The 22,672-nt window shown below is 42.9% G+C and overlaps 1 protein-coding gene and 1 long non-coding RNA gene across 12 annotated transcripts in view; one reads left to right on the plus strand and one right to left on the minus strand.

Moving 5' to 3' along the window:
• CD109 (CD109 molecule) overlaps positions 1-22,672 on the plus strand; it is a 198,790-nt gene that overhangs the window by 63,762 nt on the left and 112,356 nt on the right. For 6 of the 11 annotated variants that reach the window (XR_014065410.1, XM_081530095.1, XM_081530097.1 and 3 more), the window contains 2 exons: positions 10,671-10,699; positions 18,831-19,061. Coding sequence is in view for 8 of the 11 variants with exons in the window: in XM_081530095.1 (XP_081386221.1) it covers positions 10,671-10,699; positions 18,831-19,061 (260 nt within the window). In the remaining 3 variants the exon portion in view is untranslated. Of the gene's footprint in view, positions 1-10,670; positions 10,700-18,796; positions 19,062-22,672 lie in introns of all 11 variants that reach the window. The other 5 variants (XR_014065411.1, XM_081530099.1, XR_014065412.1 and 2 more) reach the window with 3 other exon arrangements.
• Positions 1-22,672, minus strand: part of LOC145521485 (uncharacterized) — a 147,054-nt gene that overhangs the window by 31,556 nt on the left and 92,826 nt on the right. The gene's annotated exons all lie outside the window — the stretch shown is intronic.

The raw sequence follows: 22,672 nt of genomic DNA on the forward strand, positions 1-22,672 counted from the left end.
AGAGTTGGACACGACTGAGTGAATAACATGTTATTAAAATTAATTTCGCCCTTTTCTTTTTCCTTTTTTTGGTTTGTTTTAAAATTTTTTATTTTTTTTCCTTTTTTGTAGTGTACTGCTTTAGGACGTTCACCACGGTGCCTGGCACAGAGTAAACACTTGGGAATGTCAGCTATGTTGTACTGAGCATCTCCCAGCATACACACTACCCTGGTGCCTCCCTTTTGAGTGCAAGCCTGTGGCGTGAGGCCAGGTGTGTCTGTTTTTTTTTTTTTTTTTTTTTTATTGCCGGGTGTCTCTGTTGATGGCTCTTTGATTGTGACTGGAGTGGGCCTTCAGCCTTACTCCTCATCCCTTGAGGAAGGAGAATATATATCTTCCTAAAAAGAACACCATACTGTAGGGGTCAGTAAACTTTTTTTCCATAAAGGGCCGGATGGTCAGCACAGTAGGTTTTGCTTGCCTGTGGTCTTGGTTGCAGCTACTTGGCCATTGTAGTGTGCATGCAGCCGTACATGGTGTGAAACAAAGGAGCGTGCTTGTGTGCCAACAGAAATTTATCTGTGGATCCTGAATTTGGAGTTCGTATAATTTCCATGTGTCACAAAACATTCTTCGTTTTTTTATTTTTCCCAGCTATTTAAAATGCAAACTATTTTTAGTTCATGAATTGTACAAAAACAGGCATGGGCCAGACTTGGCCTGTGGGCTATAGATTGCTAACCTTGACATGATGAATGGCTTGTATATTTAGCAGCCCAGAGCTTGGCTTAATTGGTTTTTCACTTGTATAGCACCTAACAATTAGTTTATATTGTACCATTTTATTTATTTTATTTTTAGTGGGCTTTCATTTGACCTATTTTACACTTCATCAGTCTAAATGGAACAAAACATTGTATATGAAACTCTTATTAAGAAATTTGTGGAGCTTCTGTGGCGGCTCAGTGGTAAAGAATCCACCTGCCAATGCAGGACACACAGGTTCGATCCCTGATCCAGGAAGATCCCACATGCTTGGGAGCAGCTAAGCCTCTGTGCCATAACTATGGAGCCTGTGCTCTAGAGCCAGGAGCCGCAGCTACTGAAGCCCTTGTGCCCTAGAGCTGGTTACTTTGCAAAAAGAGAAGCCACTGCAATGGGAAGCCCGCGTCCCACAACTAGAGAGTAGGCCCCCTCACCACAACCAGAGAAAAGCCTGCGCAGCAGCAAAGCCCCAGTGTAGCCAATAAATAAATAACTAAAATCATTAAAGTCTTTAAAAAGAAAAGAAATTTGTAAGCAAGGGGAGGCAGGAGAGCAAAAAAATTAAGAAAGTATGTAAGGGACCCAAGGAAGTTTTTTTGTTTTGTTTTGCTTGAAGCACTTCTGTTTTCTGTCTAGAATGAGTTAGTTCACTGAAGAGTTCCTTGGCTTAACAATGACATTAAATCATGAAGCAGGATCATATTTTAAGGTTATGCCTTCCATAAATTTGTGGTGGAAACCCCAATTACCACTTTGTCCATTTGTGATCAAAGAAAACGCAGAATAATGAGGGTATTGATGAGAGAATAATAACTTGGTAAAGAGGTCAAAATTTTTAGCTGAAAAGGTGATTTCCGTAAGTTCTTTATTGTATATTACTGAACAGCGGAGAGCTGTCGAAAGAAATTCACGAGCAAGCGCTAAGTCAGGCACATACACGGTAGAAAACCCTTTTTTTCCCGTAGAGAATATTTTTGGACCCGGTTAGATTTCCAATTACACACTCTCCTTTCCTTCAGCGATTTTCTGCAGAGCTGTTTGGTGAGCACAGATGGCAGAAGAGGCAGCCTATGGCATAATGGAGTGTGTTTAAAAAGTTAAGGAAAGGTTAGTTTTTGAATATGCTTATTACACGATTTAAAAATAACTTTGACTCTATTTGTAAATCAAATGACAGCCAGCTCTCAGGCCTGTGCCAAGTGTGAAGCTTTAAAACAAGGTTTCTTTTGAGTGGTTTTGGTGGCTCGGGGAAGGCCAAAGCACTGGAGGATGTTAAGATCGACTTTCTGTGATGGTAACACAAAAATGATCTGAGTTTTACAGAGTTATCTGCAGTAACATTGAGAAGGGCTTCACAGAACAGAATGTATGTTTAGTCAGTGATTAAGAATGACATGCAGCTTTTTGGGAGGTGGTTACTATTTCCTGTGTCTGAGTCTCAGCAAAAGGCCCCAGCAAAAGGGAGAAAAAAATGCTCACAACAATTTGCAGATACCATCTATTTCATCTTCAACCTAGAAGCCCCAGAGAAAGAGATGACTATTTCTCATTGGCACTCCTACCATGCTGCTCTGAATTTTATATTTTGCTGCTGTAAATTACTATTAGAATGTTAGGACTTTCAAATAAGACTTACTCAGTGCCTGGGAGATTCCAAACTGCCCTTGTAAATATAGAGGGAAGACAGCAAGTTAAAAAAAATGTCAAGTACTCCAAGTCGACCTTTTAATAAGGACATATGGAACAAGTGAGAGGGCTTTAAGTTGGATCTCTTTGCACATTCTTCAAGTCACTCCCTGAATCCAGCAAGATTTAGGGGTAGGCAGACCTCTCTCCTTCTGCACTCCAGCTTTTGGGGGCAGCTGTGTGTTTCTTGGGTCTGTGGTGGACATGGTCACCTGTCAGAGCAGTGAGACCTAGGCTTGTAGTCCACCCCCCTTCCAATTTCTCTCTGATGAGAAAATCCCTCAAAACTTTGACTCTATGAAGAGCTGCATTAAAATTTGCTGTGTGACTCAGGGAACTGAAACAGGGACTCTGTATCAACCTACAGGGGTGGGATGGGGAGGGAGATTCAAGAGGGAGGCTGTGGCTGATTTATATTGATGTTTGACAGAAAACAACAAAATTCTATAAAGCAATTATCTTCAATTAAAAAATTTTTAAAAATTTCTATGAATGGGATTTCCTGCACTTCAAATCTGGGTAGCTGGCTTTCAATTGCTGAAATGCTTGACCTCCATTAATCAACATACTGGATTTATTTGGACTGTAGACTCTAAGCTGCTTTTTTATTTTCTCCTTGCTTAGTGTCATGTAGATAAAAATAAATTACTCCCCATCCCCTGCCCCCAACACACACACACACGTGCACACACTCACACACACACACACTCACAGTCTTTAGTCTTTGTGAGTTTGCCAGTGATGGGAGGTAACTCGTTTGTCAGGCCCTGGTAGAAAGGAAGCACATTGTTTCCTCTGGTCACGGGGCTGACAAAATAGGCAACCCTGATGGTTTATCTTAAAGATGTGAAAAATCAGTGACTCTCTATAATCAAGCATGCTGGTTTGTTGGGGAAAGAGCTCCTTGCAGTTTAATATTTTTGATTTTATTCCACTGTGGGACACCGTGGTGGGTGCCATGATCTCCCTCCCAGAACCAGCGCATCAGGGATGAAGAGTTATTCTCTGAAGTCACTGGGGGATGTTGCAGCCCACTGCCTTCTGAGCTGGCTCCTTGGGGACTGCACCCACTAGGGAGATTCACCCTGCACCCTCCTTGGGGGAGGCCCAGCTTCCCCGCCAACCCTACTCGGGACAGCTCTCAGGGGTCGGACTGGCTTCTGAGGGCTCCCGATGGATGTCTCTGGAGCCTGCATTGCAGCTCCTTCCCTCCTCCTCCCCAGTCCTGCCTCCACAACCCCCTCTTCTCCAGGGCTGGTCCCAGGTGCACGCCCTGCTTTTTCATCACCATCTCAGAATCAGCTTCCCAGGGAACCCAACCTTAGACACGTGTGGTTGTTTCCATCGAAGGTGAGTTTTTCTGATCTTGAAGTTAACTTCAAATGTATCAAGACTGTGTAGGGCGAAGAAGTGATAAAAAGAGCTGAGAAATTGTCCAGTTTGTATCTCCTTTTCAGAAGGTTCTTGTATTACATGAATTGTTTAATGAGCTCCACCACTGCAGCTCCTAGGGCGGGGAGAAACATCATGGAAGAGTGTCTAGGTTCCTGGTGATGATTAATGTAGAGTCGAGGGGAGCAGGGAGTCTAAGAAGACTGTGATTTTGAACCTGTCTGACTGAGGGAGTAAGGAGCATACACAAAGAGGCTACCCAGGATGTGCAGCTTTTGTGTAATCAAAGGTGGGTAGAATATAAGAGCAAAAGTACAACTGCTGGTAGAAACAGAGGCAGGGGCTTAGAATCTTGGCTCTGTTACTTCTTTTTTATGTGACTCTGGGGAACTCACTTAAGGTCTCTGTGATTCAGGTTCTCATTTGTAAAATAAGGATAATAATGCTTAAAATTGCTAAAGAATCTTTTTTATTTCAAATATGTTCCAGTTATCTATTGCTGTGAATGAACCACTCAACACTTAGGAGCTTCAAACAACCATAGTTTATTATTTTTCATGAGCCTTAGTCCTTCCACATATACACACAAGATTGGTAATTTGTCTTAATCAGTTATTATAATTGTTGTGAAATTTTCTAATTCCATGATTCCTTCTACATTTATTAATTGGAATACTATGGTAAAGAATAACTTTCAGTATGGCAAAACAAATACAGTATTGTAAAGTTAAAAAATAGAAAATAGACTAATTAAAAATAAAAAAAAAGAATAACTTTTTCAGAATGTATATGTATAACAGAATCTCTTTGCTCTACAGGAGAAATTAACATTGTAAATCAACTATCCTTCACTAAAATTAATTAAAAATAGTAAAAAAAAGAATGACTTTTTCTTCTCCCTCATTTAAATTATATACCAGCACAAATTCATAGACTCTTATTTTATTCTGTAGGTTATACTCCATTATTTATTTGAATGTTCCAGTTATCTGATCATTATCATAATAATGTTCAATCTGAACATTCACATAAATGAAAAATTATTTTTGCAGATTTCTCATATTATTCCTGACACCATGCATGCCTCAGTTCAGTTCAGATCAGTCTCTCAGTCGTGTCTGACTCTTTGCGACCCCGTGAATCGCAGCACGCCAGGCCTCCCTGTCCATCACCAACTCCCGGAGTTTACCCAAACTCATGTCCATCGAGTCGGTGATGCCATCCAGCCATCTCATCCTCTGTCGTCCCCTTCTCCTCCCGCCCTCAATCTTTCCCAGCATCAGGGTCTTTTCCAATGAGTCAACTCTTCGCATGAGGTGGCCAAAGTATTGGAGTTTCAGCTTCAACATCAGTCCTTCCAATGAACACTCAGGACTGATCTCCTTTAGGATGGACTGGTTGGATCTCCTTGCAGTCCAAGGGACTCTTAAGAGTCTTCTCTAACACCACAATTCAAAAACATCAACCCCTATTATCAATATTGCTCATAAGAATGGTACATTTTTTTTCTTACCAAGGATGAACCCGTGTTGTTATTTCATAATCTCCCAAACTTCATAGTTTACATGTTTACATTAGGATTCACTCTTGGTGTTGTATATTCTGTGGGTTTTGTTGAATGTATAATGACAATTTGTCCATCATTATACTATCATACAGAGTATTTTTACTGCCCTAAAATCCTTTTTCTGTCAAAGATAAGTTGACTACCTAGAGTAATGAAATTAGAAGCAAAAATAAACAAATGGGACCTAATTAAACTGAAAAGCTTTTGCACAACAAAGGAAAGAATAAACAAAAGGAAAAGACAACCCTCAGAATTGGAGAAAGTATTTTAAAATAAAGCAACTGACAAGGGATTAATCTTTAAGATATACAAATAGCTCATGCAGCTCAATATCAAAAAAAAAAAACCCCAATCAAAAAGTGGGCAGAGAATCTAAATAGACATTTACCCAAAGAAGACATTCAGATGGCCCATAAACAGATGAAAATATATTCAACATCATTAAGTATTAGAGAAATGCAAATCAAAACTACAATGGTGTCACTTTACACCAATCAGAATGGCCATCATCAAAAATCTACAAACAATAAATGCTAGAGAGGGTGTACTGAAAGGGGAACCCTCCTACACTGTTGGTGGGGATGTAAATTGGGTACCGCCACTATGGAGAACTATGCCAAAGCCTTTGACTGTGTGGATCACAATAAACTGTGGAAAATTCTGAAAGAGATGGGAATACCAGACCATCTGACCTGTCTCTTGAGAAACCTGTATGCAGGTCAGGAAGCAACAGTTAGAACTGGACATGAACAACAGACAGGTTCCAAATAGGAAAAGGAATACGTCAAGGCTGTATATTGTCACCCTGCTTATTTAACTTCTATGCAGAGTACATCATGAGAAACGCTGGGCTGGAAGAAACACAAGCTGGAATCAAGATTGCTGGGAGAAATATCAATAACCTCAGATATGCAGATGACACCACCATTATGGCAGAAAGTGAAGAAGAACTAAAGAGCCTCTTGATGAAAGTGAAAGAGGAGAGTGAAAAAGTTGGCTTTAAACTCAACATTCAGAAAACTAAGATCATGGCACCTGGTCCCATCACTTCATGGCAAATAGATGGGCAAACAGTGGAAACAGTGTCAGACTTTATTTTTCTGGGCTCCAAAATCACTGCAGATGGTGACTGCAGCCATGAAATTAAAAAACGCTTACTCCTTGAAAGGAAAGTTGTGACCAACCTAGACAGCATATTAAAAAGCAGAGACATTACTTTGCCAACAAAGGTCCATCTAGTCAAGGCTGTGGTTTTTCCAGTGGTCATGTATGGATATGAGAGTTGGACTATAAAGAAAGCTGAGCACCAAAGAATTGATGCTTTTGAACTGTGGTGTTGGAGAAGACTCTTGAGAGTCCCTTGGACTGCAAGGAGATCCAACCAGTCCATCCTAAAGGAGATCAGTCCTGGGTGTTCATTGGAAGGACTGATGTTGAAGCTGAAACTCCAATACTTTGGCCACCTCATGCGAAGAGTTGACTCATTGGAGAAGACCCTGATGCTGGGAAAGATTGAGGGTGGGAGGAGAAGGGGACGACAGAGGATGAGATGGCTGGATGGCATCACCAACTCGATGGACATGGGTTTGGGTGGAGTCAGGGAGTTGGTGATGGACAGGGAGGCCTGGCATGCTGTGGTTCATGGGGTTGCAAAGAGTCGGACACGACTGAACAACTGAACTGAACTGAACTATGGAGAACAGTATGGAGATTTCTCAAAAAACTAAAAATAGAGCCACCATATGATCCAGGCAATCCCACTCCTGAGCATATATCCAGAGAAAACCATAATTCAGAAAGGTATGTGCACCCTGAAGTTCATTGCAGCACTATTTGCAATAGCCAGGACATGGAAGCAACCTAAGTGTCCATCAGCAGAGGTATGGATAAAGAAGATGTGGTACAGATGTACAATAGGATATTACCGGACTGTAAAAAGGAATGAAATAATGCCATTTGCAGAGATGTGGATGGACCTAGAGATGATCATACAGAGGGAAGTAAGTCAGAAAGAGAAAAACAGTTGTCACCTAAAACTGCCTATAGGTGGAATCTAGAAAAATGGTACAGATGAACTTATTTGCAAAGCAGAAATAGAGTCACAGATATAGTGAACAAACTTACAGTTCCCCGGGGGAAGGGGGAATGGTATGAACTGGGAAATCGGTATTGACATATATACACTACTGTGTATGAAACAGTAACTAGTGAGAACCACTGTGTAGCACAGGAAGCTGTACTCAGTGCTCTGTGTGCGTGCTGAATCGATGCAGTTGTGCCCGACTCTTTGCCACCCTAAGGAATGTAGCCCTCCAGACTCCTCTGGCCATGGGATTCTCCAGGTAAGAATGCTGGAGTGGGTGGCCCTCCTCCAGACTCTGCTCTATGGTGGCCTAGTTCAGTTCAGTCGCTCAGTCGTGTCCGACTCTCCGCTACCCCATGAATTGCAGCACACCAGGCCTCTCTGTCCATCACCAACTCCCGGAGTCCACCCAAACCCATGTTCATCGAGTCGGTGATGCCATCCAACCATCTCATCCTCTGTCGTCCTCTTCTCCTCCCGCCCCCAATCCTACCCAGCATTAGGGTCTTTTCCAATGAGTCAACCCTTCGCATGAGATGGCCAAAGTATTGGAGCTTCAGCTTCAACATCAGTCCTTCCAATGAACACCCAGGATTGATCTCTTTTAGGATGGATTGATTGGATCTCCTTGCAGTCTAAGGGACTCTCAAGAGTCTTCTCCAACACCACAGTTCAAAAGCATCAATTCTTTGGTGCTCAGCTTTCTTCACTGTCCAACTCTCACATCCATACATGACCACTGGAAAAACCATAGCCTTGACTAGACGGACTTTTGTTGGCAAAGTAATGTCTCTGCTTTTAAACATGCTATCTAGGTTGGCCATAACCTTCCTTCCAAGGAGTAAGCGTCTTTTAATTTCATGGCTGCAGTCACCATCAGCAGTGATTCTGGAGCCCAAAAAAATAAAGTCTGACACTGTTTCCACTGTTTCCCCATCTATTTCCCACGGAGTGATGGGACCAGATGCCATGATCTTAGTTTTCTGAATGTTGAGCTTTAAGCCAACTTTTTCACTCTCCTCCTTCACCTTCATCAAGAGGCTCTTTAGTTCTTCTTCACTTTCTGCCATAAGGGTGGTGTCATCCGCATATCTGAGGTTATTGATATTTCTCCCGGCAATCTTGATTCCAGCTTGTGTTTCTTCCAACCCAGCGTTTCTCATGATGTACTCTGCATATAAGTTAAATAAGCAGGGTGACAATATACAGCCTTGACGTACTCCTTTTCCTATTTGGAACCAGTCTGTTCTTCCATGTCCAGTTCTAACTGTTGCTTCCTGACCTGCATACAGGTTTCTCAAGAGGCAGGTCAGATGGTCTGGTATTCCCATCTCTTTAAGAATTTTCCACAGTTTATTGTGATCCACACAGTCAAAGGCTTTGGCATAGTCAATAAAGCAGAAATAGATGTTTTTCTGGAACTCTCTTGCTTTTTCGATGATCCAGCGGATATTGGCAATTTGATCTCTGGTTCCTCTGCCTTTTCTAAAACCAGCTTGAACATCTGGAAGTTCACGGTTCACGTATTGCTGAAGCCTGGCTTGGAGAATTTTGAGCATTACTTTACTAGCATGTGAGATGAGTGCAATTGTGCGGTAGTTTGAGCATTCTTTGGCATTGCCTTTCTTTGGGATTGGAACAAAAACTGACCTTTTCCAGTCCTGTGGCCTAAATGGGAAGGAAATCTAAAAAAGGGTAGATATATGTATAGGTATGACTGGTTTGCTTTGCCATACAGCAGAAACGAACCCAACATTGTAGACCAACTATACTCCACTAACAAGCAATAAACAAAACTGGCTGACTATAGTTAGGGAGTCTATTTCTAGGCTCTCTATTCTGTTCCAGTGGTCTGTTTGTCTGTTCTTTTGCTAGTATCACATGGTCTTGATTAGTGTAGCTTTATAGTAAGTTTTGAAGTCAGGTAGCATTATTCCTCCACCTTTGTTCTTCAGTATGGTTAGCTAGTCTACGTCTTTTGCTTTTCCATGTAAACTTTAGAATCAGTTTGTTGATATCCATAAGATCACTTGCTGGGATTTTGATTAGGATTGCGTTGACTCTAAAGATCAAGTTGGGAAGAACTGATGTCTTGATAATTGAGTTTTTCTATTTGTGAACATTGAGTGTCTCTCCATTTATTTAGCTCTTTATTTTTTTAAAAAAGTATTTATTTTTAAAGTTTGGCCACATTGGGTCTTAGTTGCAGCATGATGGCTTTCCCTGTAGCATGTGGGGTCTTAGCTTCCCGACCAGGAATTGAACCTGTATTCCTTGTGTTGCAAGGCCGACTCAGCCACTGGACTAGCAGGGAAGCTCTGTGGATAAAAAAATTGAACCTGGAGAATTAGGTAACATGTCAAGGACAGGACTAGTAACCTGATTTCAGAAACCACTGGCTTGACCCCTGCTCCATACTATGCCTGTCTGTTCCCATGGGGTAGACACCTGTGGCCTCCAGGAGAAGAGGGGCTGTGTCTGTCTTATTTACTGTGTTACCCTTAATAAGTGTTTCTTAAATGAATGAAGAAACTGAGGGCCTGTTACCACCTATAAATTAATGTCACTTAAATGGGAACTTTGAATAAGTACTCTTTTATTTTTAACTTGGAACGTTTTTCCCTTACGGTAAATAGATTTGATGAGAAGTTGGCATGAGTTAAATTAGCAGTCTTTGTTTAGTAACTTACATGAAAAAAGTGTGCATCGTTTTAATACTAATGGGTCAGTTGAAAGTCCCAGCTCACCTCTGATGTGACTAATGCCTTCCTTTTTTCTGTCTGTCATGAGTGTATGAGAAATGTTCATTAGAAGTGAACCTCAGCTTCCTTCTGTACACTGTATAAAGTGTCCCTCAAACATGTTTAACCTTAAAACAGCAAAGTTACACCTTGCTGTTGCTAAAACATTAACACTGACACCAAAAATGAATGTGGAAAAGAGAAGCAGAACTTAGTTTTTAGGGAGAGGTTCACCCACTGATAGCCTTTTAGATCTTAACTCTTTGGCACAAGGATATGTAATAATCTCTCAGGGATTCTGGGGTTTAATAAAAGTGTTTTGGCCTGGCTAAATAAATTTGTGATTTTGTAAGTTTATAATACCCTCTATATCTGAAAGAGTATTAGAGTCTTAATGAGTTTTATGTTATATCATCATATTCAAATTATGACTGTTTTCCTTTTTTCCTTTTAGGCTCTTTCAAGACACTTATTCTTCCATCAGTAAGTATTTATTTTAAAAATTTGGTTTCATAAATATACACTGTGTCAGTGAAATGAATTTCCGATTTTATTGACTTTCATATTGATTTACGTGCCTTGTGAGTTTGGCTTAAGTTTCAGTTCCACCTTCAGATTATTTAAGAATAATATTACTTCAGGGAGGTTGGTTATTAGCCTCTTCAGACTCCTAGTGGAGATTTTCCTCCTGTAAAATAGAGAACTTTGCTGAGGGGAACTGGCCTGGACCATTCGCGCAGGGACTTGGGTGGGTTTGGTCCTGCTTCTGCCCCAGTGAGCGCAGCAGTCCTGGGTGTGGCATTATTGCTCCCTTCCAGTTTCTTTGTCCGGGAAAAGGGCAGTGCCTCACTGAGCAGAATTGCTGCTTGAGGCAAAACAAACAAACAAAAATCATTAATTGATACTGATCCTATCTTTGATTAAAATTTTGATTTTTTGTTTCATGATTTTGTATTGCTTTTGCTATTTAAAAGTGTTTAAAATGTTAAGATACTTTAACTCTTGATAAATGAGTTTTCTGGCACGCTCTTAAATTTTGCACTTGAGGCAAGTGCCCGGCTCACCTCACCATGGTCCCAGCCCTGGAGAAGGGGATACAAGTGTAGTCTGTTTCATAGAGGCTACCTTGGAGGTGAAATGAGATGTAAACATGCTGTGGCATCTGCTGTAGAAGTGGGAAGAGTTATTCTTTTGTTGAGAGAGTCAAGAAACCTGGTTGTTTAATGTTGCTTAACTAGTCCTACTTCTCATAGCTTTGATTTGGAAGTTTGCCCTTTATAACTGTTTTCTTTTGGAGCTTCACACATTTAATGTATAGTTAAACACAGCATCCACCAAGAGGACAGTTTGGTGTACTTTTCTGGGACTAGATGAGTAATGACTTTGACCTTGACACATTCCACACTTAAGTAGGGTCAGCATCTCCCGATAAGCCAGATTCCCTACTACCTCTGAAGGTTACTTATCAAGCACATTCAGAAACCACATTCATTTTGAGAGGAAGTTCTTAGAGAATGGGCTTCTGTGGTGGGTCAGTGATAAAGAATCTGCCTGCAATGCAGAGAGCTTGATTCAAGCCCTGGGTTGGGAAGATCCCCTTGAGAAGGGAATGGCTACCCACTTCAGTATTCTTGCCTGGAGAATTCCATGGACAGAGGAACCTCGTCGGGGGTGGAGGGGCGCTACAGTCAGTGGGATCACAAAGATTTGGGCATGACTGAGTGACTAATACTTTCACACTTTTCACACTCTTAGAGAATATAGTGCTCCCAAGCAGTTCTTTCCCCCTGGAGTAGGAAATGGCAACCTGCTCCAGTATTCTTGCCTGGAAAATTCCATGGACAGAGGTGTCTGGTGGGCTACAGTCCATGGAGTTGCAAAGAGTCAGACACGACTGAGTGACTGAGCACAAACAATCTGTTATAAAAAAGTCCTTGATGTTGTTCAGTCTCTAAGTTGTATCTGTCTCTTTGCCACCCCATGGCCTGCAACATGCCAGGCTTCCTTGTTCTTCACTGGCTCTGGAGTTTGCTTAAATTCATGTCCACTGAGACAGTATTGCTATTTAATTATCTCATCCTCTGCCACCCCCTTCTCCTTTTGCCTTCAATTTTTCCCAGCATCAGGGTCTTTTCCAGTGAGTTGGCTCTTTGCATCAGGTGGCCAAAGTATTGGAGCTTCAGCTTCAGCATCAATCCTTTCAATGAATATTCAGGTTGATTTCCTTTAGGATTGACTGGTTTGATCTCTTTGCAGTTCAAGGGACTCTTAGGATCTCCAGCATCACAGTTCGAAAGCATCAATTCTTTGGTGCTCAGCCTTTTTTATGGTTTAACTCTCACATCTGTACATGACTACAGGAAAAACCATAGCTTTGTCTATACAGACCTTTGTCATCAGTGTGATGTCTCTGCTTTTTAATACACTTTCTAGATTTGTCATAGCTTTTCTTCCAAGGAGCAAGTGTCTTTTAATTTCATGGCTGCAGTCACTGTTAAAATCATGACTGCAGTGACTTTGGAGCCCCTAAAAATAAAATCTGTCACTGTTTCCATTTTTCCATGAAGTGATGGGACCATGAGCTTAGTTTTTTGAATGTTGAATTTTAAGCCAGCTTTTTCACTCTATCTTTCACCCTCGTCAAGAGGCTCTTTAGTTTCTCTTTGCTTTCTGCCATTAGTGTGGTATCATCTGCGTATCTGAGATTACCAATATTTCTCCTGACAATCTTGATTCCAGCTTGGCATTTCACATCATGTACTCTGCATATAAGTTAAATAAGGAGTGTGACAATATACAGCTTTGACATACTCCTCTCATAACTATTATGTTTTTTACCTATTATGTTTGTACTTACCTTGCTAAGAAATATACTGCTGTAATAATAGAAAGGAGGGGCAGGGGAAGTGAAGGCATAAGTAGGCAAAGTGGGGTTAAAAAAATCCCCAAACTTAATGACAATAAGATATCAGACTGCGTTAATATGACCTCAGACATTAGGTGCTGGCTCCCCACGCCTGTGTCCCTAACTCTGTTGAAAGGGTCTTACAATGAGAAGATTAAAATAAACTCTGTGTGATTTAATTGTCTGATAGTGGAAGGGGGTGAGATTTAAGTTCAGGAAGAACAGCTTGAAGCACAGTAACTGCTTTCTTCAAAGAAGCCCACAGCTGCCCTGGCTGGAAGGTGGAAAGCCTGGCAGGAGCAGGCGTGTAGGTGGGACCGGAGCACTTGGGCTGGGGTCCCAGGAACCCCCTCTAAACTGTACTCGCCCCATTTATCATCGGCTGCAAATCTCACGACTGTTATTCTTTAAATTAAAAAAAATTCAAGTTTATCTTTGGCAGCACTGAGTGTTTGTTGCTACACGTGGGCTTTCTCTCTAGACGGGGTTCGCAGGCCTCTCTTTGCAGTGGCTTCTCTTGCTGGGGAGCACAGGCTCTTGAGCGTAAGCTCAGCAGCTGTGGCACACAGGCTTAGTTGCACACAGGCATGTGGGATCTTCCTGGACCAGGGATCGAACCCGTGACCCCTGCATTGGCAGGTGGGTTCTTAATCACTGGACCACCAGGGAAGCCCTACTATTATTCTTTGAAGTCTTAACTATATGAAATACTCACCCCAATATCTCATATTTGTCTTTAACATCATTTCTATTGTATATAGATATAGCAATTCCCTATTGAAAACTTTCCTAGAGCTTGTGTCTAAACTAGATCCCTTTTTAGTAAAACAGAACTTTAAAGACTTAGTCATAAAGTGTCTGGGAAAATTTGATAATGCTTGGCAAAAATAGAAGGTTCTGCATTTTTATGAGTTTTCGATGAAAATAGACCCATCTTTAAAAGCGTACTTGCATTCTGATGTTTGCAAATATAATATTTAATATTAGTTTTTAAGACCCTCATGAATTTTTGCTATAAAATATGAATATTTTGGCTGTATTAAAACAAATGTGTTTTGAATATCTGACTGGCTCATTGTTTCTGCTTCTGATATAGTAAAGTCAGCCTTCAATAAGAAGTAAATATAAAAAGCAATTTATGCTTAACATAAAGGTTGTTTTTTGTATAAAATATGCTAGAAAAAGTTTCTGTTATTCTCTTTGCAAATAAAACTTAAAATGAGGGAGTGGCCTTTAAAATTAAAATCTTAAAATTTTTTTAAATTTTATATTGGAGTATAGTTGATTTACAGTGTTGTGTTAGTTTCAGGTGAACAGCAAAGTGAATCATGTATGCATATACATATATCTATTCTTTTTCTCATCTTTTCCCATATAAATTATTACAGAATATTGAGTATAGTTCCCTGTGTTATACAGTAGGTCCTTGTTGATTATCTATGTTACATATGAAAGTGAAAGTTGCACAGTCATGTCTGAATGTTTGTGATCTCATGGGCTGTAGCCTGTAGCCTCTGTCCATGGAATTCTCCAGGCATGAATACTGGAGTGGGTTGCCATTTCCTTCTCCAGATCTTCCTAACCCAGGGATCGAACCCAGGTCTCCTGTGTTGCAGGCAGATTCTATACCAACTGAGCTACTCAGGAAGCCCTATCTTACATATAATGGTATGTATATGTTAATCCCAACCTCCTAATAAAATTAGAATGCTTTTAATGTTTAATTACTAATATATTTTAAGATAGAAACTATCATCTTAAGTTTCTCAATCTTATTTAGAAAGTTATTTGAAATTACCATTACTTTTGGTAACTGGAGTTATTAGTGAAATAAAGTACTATTAAATACTATTGTGTTGTCTCATTTTCCTTAAGACCGTTGATCTTTCAGAGAAGGTGAGATGGTTTTAGATGGGCCAGATTAGAATCAGGAATCCATTTATTGTCCATCAGGAACTTTTCTGAGCATTCCTCTGCCGTGTATTCCAGGTGGAGAGCTGTCGTCTAGCTGGAGAGTCTGTGTTTATGGATGCACAGAATAGACTTGGCGTAACTGAGAATCAGCAGTACTCAGCTCGGGTGCTGGTTGATGTCTTGTGGACCTAAGTCCTGGGGTCGCAGTAACTGAGAATCGGCAGTACTCAGCTCGGGTGCTGGTTGATGTCTTGTGGACCTAAGTCCTGGGGTCGCAGTAACTGAGAATCGGCAGTACTCAGCTCGGGTGCTGGTTGATGTCTTGTGGACCTAAGTCCTGGGGATCGTACACCCCCAGCCTCTCGTCCTGCAGTCAGACAGTGTCTGTCTCTGGGAACCACATCTTTTCCCGGCCCTGCGACTTCAGCTGAGCACAGAGGATCCGAAATCTCTGTAGGTAAATGATTGGTTCTTGTATAAGAGATAAGGAACCCCTTTATTACCAGTTCTGGGAACTCTTTTCAGTAATTGTGGGAGAAGGTGGGAGGCAGTTTACCAGCAGAGATTCAGGAGATTCATTACCTTTGGGTCCTCACCACCATGGGAAGCAGGTTACAACTGACTGTGCGAGTCCGGCACAGGAAGAATCTTTCATGAAGATTGCTTAACATCCCCAGTATTTTCTCCAGTCTCCTTCTCACTGTGTCCCTGCACTGTTACCAATGGATGGCCAAGGTCTGTGCTGACACCCAGAGTGACGGTGACAGGTGACAGGTGACACCCTGAGCTGTGCAGCGATGCCCCCCGGTTCATGGGGACGTCCCGGGGCCACTCTGACAGGTCCATATTGTCATCTCTGACTTTCCAGCCCTAGGATCAGCCCTGAGGCTTTGAGGATCCTAAATCACCCAAATTTTGCATATGAGGAGGTGGGATTTCTACCAGGGGAGGGTTGAAAAAGAGAATTAGGGTAACTGAAAGGCGCAGAGAGTCAGTACTGTCTCCTCTTGTGTATCAACTCCCTGAAGGAGGGTGGAGCAGGAGACAGGAAAAGTCCTTGGACACCTTTGTGTCACTTCTAATTCTCTAACTCTTTGACTCTTTGTGGTTGATAAATCTTTAGTTTCAGGCCTCTGCATCATTAATTTGGTATAAGTCTTTAATCTACTGGGGCTTTCCTGGTAGCTCAAATGGCAAAGAATCTGCCTGCAATGTAGGGACCTGGGTTCAGTCCCTCGGTTGGGAAGATCCCCCGGAGAAGGGAATGGCAATCCATTCCAGTATCCTTACCTGGAGAATTCCATGGACAGAGAAGCCTGTGAGCTACAGTCCATAGGGTTGCCAAGAGTTGGACACGACCCAGCCACTAATACTACTTGAATCTACTGTCTGTTCTGGGGCCTCTGTGCACTAAAAATGATACCCAAATCATGGAGAGATATTCCATCTAATCCCATGTTTTTAAAGCATGAGTTGTTTATAAATCTGTGGCATATACAAACAAATGATATGCTGGTTCATGGCATATATATTTTCCTGTTTACCTTCCCTTGTGGGTCAGCTGGTAAAGAATCTGCCTACAATGCAGGAGACCTGGGTTCGATCCCTGGGTTGGGAAGATCCCCTGGAGAAAGGAAAGGCTACCCGCTCTGTATTGTGGCCTGGAGAATTCCATGGACTGTATAGTCCATGGGGTCGCAAAGAGTTGGACACGACTGAGCGACTTTCCCATGTACTCTTGTGTACATGCTTACAGTATTAAACACTGTTTAAAAGAATGTGAGGACTGAAGCGTCATTTGAGAGAATAGAATAGGAGGATGCACGTGCTAGGCCAGGTTCTCAGCCCTCTAGGGTGAACATCTTTGGTTCGCGTTGAATTCCAAGCTCGAAGGGGCTCAGTGAATATTCACTAAAGGAAAGCAAAAATCAGTACTAGAGGTCATTTGAAGGTGATAGGACTGTTTCTCCTAACAGTTTATTATGAAAATATTAACTATCCAAAAAACCTGAAAGAGTTTCATAGTGAACAGTCTCGTAGCTACCACTTAGAATCTACTGTTAATGTTTTACCGTACTTGCCTTATCACATATTTAATCTATCTACTCATTTGTCCATCCATGAATTCATCTTATTTTTAAAATGCTTTTCCCAGTAAATTGCAAGGATCAGTACTTTTCTCCCTGTTGCGTCGGTGGCTCATCACGTTTCTTTCATATTCTTGTCCGTATTGCTGTACACTCTGCTCAGAGCCCTCTGTGGGCGAATCTTCTTTTCCCAAAGGAGGCAGAACGTCGTTTGAGAATCTCAGGTTTAGGAATATGAAAATGAACTAAAAGTCAGGCGTGCTACTTATCTATTGCTGCATAACCTATGGTCCCCAAATGCTGGTGTAAAACAGTCAGAGCATTTTATTACTTCCCACAGATTCTGTGGGTCAGGAAGCTGGAGGCTGTGTAGCTGAGTAGGTCTGACGTGGGGTCTCAGAAGACGGCACCTCCCGTGTCCAAGCTGCTGACCTCTGCAGGCATCCCCGGGCCTGGGGGTCCCCGGGAAGGTTGCTGTTCACACGGCTGACAGGTGGGCTGTGGCTGTTGACCTCTGTCCCTCCCCACATGGGCCTCTCACGGGCCTCTTGAGTGTCCTCATCGCATAGCAGCTGACTTCCCCTGGAGCCTCGGATCCGAGAAAGAGAGAACCAGACAGAAGGTATCTGGTTAACGACGCAGCCTCATTGTACTCCTGAGGAGCAGGTCACTGGAGATTTAGGCTCCCTCTTTTCGCAAGGAGGAGGGTCAAAGAATATTTGGACATGTTTTGTTTTAAAAAACTTTTTATCTTGTGTTGGGCTATTGCCAATTAACAACCTTGTGACAGTTTCAGATGAATAGGAAAGGGACTCAGCCATACATACACGTGTTGGATATGTGAATGGATTTCTCCCCCAAACTCCCCTCCCAACCAGGCTGCCTCGTAACATTGAGCAGAATTCCATGTGCTAGCTAGTAGGTCCCTGTTGGATATCTATGTTAAATATAGCAATGTGGACGTATTTTAAAACCACCACATGAAGGCTTTTGTTTAGAGTATATAGCTCATCCCGGGTCTGAATCTCAGCCGGTGACCTGGAGCGACTCTTTCACTCTTCCAAGCCCCCCGGTTCCTGGTTTGTAACCTGGCATTTGTTAGAGCATCCCCCTGAAGGATTGTTGTGAGGTGGAACGAAACAGTGTGTGTGAGTTGCTGAGTGTGGCTTCTGGTCTGTCAATGCTGGGAGGTAGGATTTCCACTAGTGACAGAAACAGTGACAGTATCAGTGCCATCAGACTTACCAGGACTATGCCACGCTGCACAAGGTTGGGCAAGAGAGTGCATCTTGGCACAGGCAAGAGATCCTGGAGACAGAATGGCAAGAAAACCAGACTTGTGCAAATGTGCCTCTGGGCTGCCTCAGACAGGGCAAGGCACAGAAGTGAACGCTGAAGGGTGTTCTGACTCACAGTGACTGTACGTGCAGGAGAGTTTGTACTTGGAATAGGAAGTGACAAGGGGTGGTGGGGCGAGGCTCCTGCCGTCCAGGAACCTTGAGATTTAACTAGAGAGCAAACCCCAGGGTGTCAAAAGAGGGAAAACAAATTTTTTAATTGTGGTGCCTAGGAGTGGCACATTTTTCAACATTGCAATTACTTTTGATAATACTATATATTTAAAACTTCAATTCTAACTTACAATTAAAAATATTTTTGAGGTAAAACGATGAGACTGTGATACATCTGATGTCTTTTTTTTCCCTAGCTACCTCTGAACAGTGCCGATGAGATGTATGAGCTCCGTGTCACTGGACGTGCCCAGGATGAGATTTTATTCTCGAATAGTACACGCTTATCATTTGAGACCAAGAGAATGACTGTCTTCATTCAAACAGACAAGCCCCTGTATAAACCAAAGCAGGAAGTGAAGTTTCGTGTTGTTACACTCTTCTCTGATTTTAAGCCTTACAAAACCTTTTTAAACATTCTAATTAAGGTGAGTGCCAGCCGGAAATGAAGCTGGGGGTTCAAGCCATCTCATGGAGCTCTCTTGAAAGTTCTGCAGACATTGTTGGTCATGGGATGTCTTAGGATTCATGTGGCTAAGCTCCCCTCCTGACGTGGGATGGTTTCCCTAGGAAGGGGATGGTAGAGCAGGGGTTAAGAGCTCAGGCTCCAGAGTCAGCCTGCTTGGGTTTTGGTCCCAGTTTCTTCACTGATTAAGTCATTTGTCAAACATGTTAAACCTCTGTGTCCTCGATACAGAGGGTGAGTCCTTGCTCACATTGATCTTGTATCCTGGTGGGTAGTGGACAAATAATAAATTAATATACAAATATATATAAAAAGGAATAAGTGTATGTATGTGTGAAAGAGAGGGAAAGAGCTTGTGTTTGCTGTTTTCAATAGGGTTGTTAGAGAAGTCCTATTGAAACAGAGACCTACAGGAAATAATAGACTCTACAAACAGAGGGAATGGCATATGCAAAGGTCCTGTGGTAGGAATGTGTTAGGGCCATTGGGGGAGTAAACTAGCAGTGCACTGTTGCCCAGGAAGTGAGGGGACAATACTAGGAAATAAGTCAGGTATAAGTAGGTTGACTGGAGGAGGGGCTGTACAGGATTTTCTTGGCTATGATATGGACCTTGGATTTTACTGTGAGGGAAATGAAAATTCACTGGAGAATTCTGAGGAGAGGAATGATATGATTTGACTTAACATCTTAGAAGGATCACTCTATGCTCTGAGAAGTGCTTAGACGTGCTAGCTCTGTAACCTTGAAGAAATGAATCAACATCTCTGATTCTTGGTTTCCTTATTTGTAAAATGCATAAAAATAATAATACCTTCTTGAGGATTATGTGAGGTGGTTCAAGTAGAGCATGTAGAACTGTGTCCAGCACATAGAACATGCTTACTGAACATTAGCTATAAAAACCCCTTCTGGCAGGAAGTCTTTGGCCTCTGCTGCTGGAACACTCCAAGCTCTGAAAGCAGTGTGGTTAGCAGACTGAGTGCTTTCTGGTGAGAACCAAGCTGAAGATGGCCAAGATCCAGGTGGACCTGGTTTTCTACATGTAAGCCGAGGAGAATATTAGACAGTTGGTCAATGGCATAGAAATAGGGTGAGCAACTCATCCCAATTTGCTGGGACTCTCTTTTGAAAAGTCCCCTCAGTCCCAGGACATTAGTTACCCTAAATGTCCTGACAAATAACAGACTGGAAGGTAAATTTAGGCTTTTTATTTCAGTATCTTCCTATTCTTCTTAGCTGTTGTTGTTGTTGTTATAAGTTAAACACAGAAAGCTAGCAGACAAGCATATATACATATAACTTCAAGCCAAGATGTGTTTGTAGCAAATACCACATGGGTTGGCATGTTCAATGCATATTTCTTGAATGGCACTGGTATTGTTTCAGAGTTTGAAGCTCTATGAACTTATGCCTTTGCTGTGTTAGAATAAAGCAGGTCGCCATAGTGAACAGCATTTCTAAAATCATGTAACTCTGAACGGTGTTTATGGATGCCATTCATACTGTCCTTTATCCTTTGTCTTCAAATACCGAATGCTGTGTGTAAAAGGAGGACTCAGAAGTGAATGTCTGTCTGTGTCTGGCTGTTTGCATTAGATATGCCTGCTTTCTATCTCAGTTGAATAAAAGTCAGCCCTGGATAAATGGTCTGTTCTAGGCGTTAACCTAGAAGGAACCCTGCTGATTCTGTTTTGTGGATTCGTTGGGCTCCTCTCTCGGATTTTGGACTTAGCCTGACACATTCGTATTTCCTGGAAGTGCATGGAGAGACCTTCCTCTTGCTGCTTCTGGTTCCGAGGGATCCTACTGGCCTGGCTGATGGGTGGCTCCCTCGGTCAAGTGAAGTGAAAGTCGCTCAGTCGTGTCTGACTCTTTGAAACCCCATGGACTGTACAGTCCATGGTATTCTCCAGGCCAGAATACTGGAGTGGGTAGCCTTTCCCTCCTCCAGGGGATCTTCCCAACCGAGGGATCAAACCCAGGTCTCCCGCATTGCAGGTGGATTCTTAGCCAGCTGAGCCACAAGGGAAGCCCCGGGGAGGAGAATTTAGACTGAAATTCTACCAGGAACCCTGCCCTCCTCCCTCTGAAAACAGTCCTTTGGGCCCGGTTCACCAGACTGATATTTCCTACATCTTTCTTGGAAAAATTTCCCAGAAAAAAGTAGGCCTTTAGTGTAGTGAGAGCCCCTGATGTGGACAAAGTTGTACTTGCTAGCACAGCGCACCCTGCAGGCGAGTGTGGAGAATGCATCTTGGGTCTACGCGAGGCCAACTTTTGGGGCCCATGTTGCCCAGCCAAGAATGACTCACTGTAGGATGTACCTAAAATATTGAATATTGACCATCATAGCATATTCAGGCACTTCGGTGTTTTTCTGGGATCGTTGGTTATTTCCCCTGATCTACTGACTGGCTTGCTCAGGACGCAAATGGGCTTCAGGGACCTGTTTATGGTAATGTAAGCCTTTTCCTCCTAATTCTGGCCTCCTTCAGTCAGTTTGTCCTTACACAATGGAAATATAAGTGTTTCAGCTGTGTGACTGGGGGCTTCCCAGGTGGTGCAGTGGGTAAAGAATCCGCCTGCAATACAGAAGACACAGGAGACGTGGGTTCGATCCCTGGGTCGGTAAGATCCACCAGAGAAGGGAATGGCTACCCACTCCAGTATTCTTGCCTGGAGAATTCTATGGATAGAGCTCTGAGCCTGAAGGGCTACAGACCATGGGGTCGCAGAGAGTCGGACACGACGGAGGCAACTGAGCACAATAGTGTGATGTCACCGGCACGCTGTTTTCTGCCCTGGCTGCCTTTCCTCATGAGGTTGTTGCTTCTGGTACAGGTGGACGGTCTTGTGGGCACAGCGGCTGGCCTGGGGTCCATCCTGTCTGTGGCTGTGCTCTGACACTTTGGCCTGGAGCAGTGGTGGCAAACCCAGAACCTCATCCTTGGCCAGAGGAGGGGCCACCACATTTCAGTGACTTGATGTCTTTAATTCTACATGCTAGACACGTAATGCTTGTGTGCTGTGCTCAGTCATGTCCGACTCTTTGTGACCTAATGGACTGTGGCCCGCCAGGCTCCTCTGTCCATGGGATTTTTCAGGCAAGCATTCTGGAATGAGTTGCCATTTCCTTCCCCAGGGGATCTTCCCAACCCAGGGATCGAACCTTTGTCTTCTTCACTGGTAGGCGGATCCTTTGCCACTGAGCCACCTTGTGCATAATCCAGGACTCTGGAGAGTGGCAGAGAGCCTTGCTTTCTCGAGCCAGGGTTAGTTTATTGCTTGAGATGGTGTGGCACAGGCAGCAGGCGTTGCGCTGTGCAGAGGAAGCCGACGGGGATCCCGAGCCGTGCGCGGGGGACCCCTTTCCCTGCGTCTCCAGACACGTGACTGCTCCGTCTGCGACAGGGACGATGTTCACATCACACTTCGTTGTGCTGGGCGCATCCCAGCAGGAGGTGACCACAGGCAAATGCTCTGCTGTGGTGCACCTGTTCAGATCCTCGTGTGCCCTGGAAGGACCTCTGGCCTCTCTCTGTTCTCCATGTCTTCCTGGTTGGTGACATGC

The sequence above is a fragment of the Giraffa tippelskirchi genome, chromosome 9, assembly GCF_054371585.1.
Source record: "Giraffa tippelskirchi isolate mGirTip1 chromosome 9, T2T-mGirTip1v1.2.pri, whole genome shotgun sequence".
NCBI lineage: Eukaryota > Metazoa > Chordata > Mammalia > Artiodactyla > Giraffidae > Giraffa > Giraffa tippelskirchi.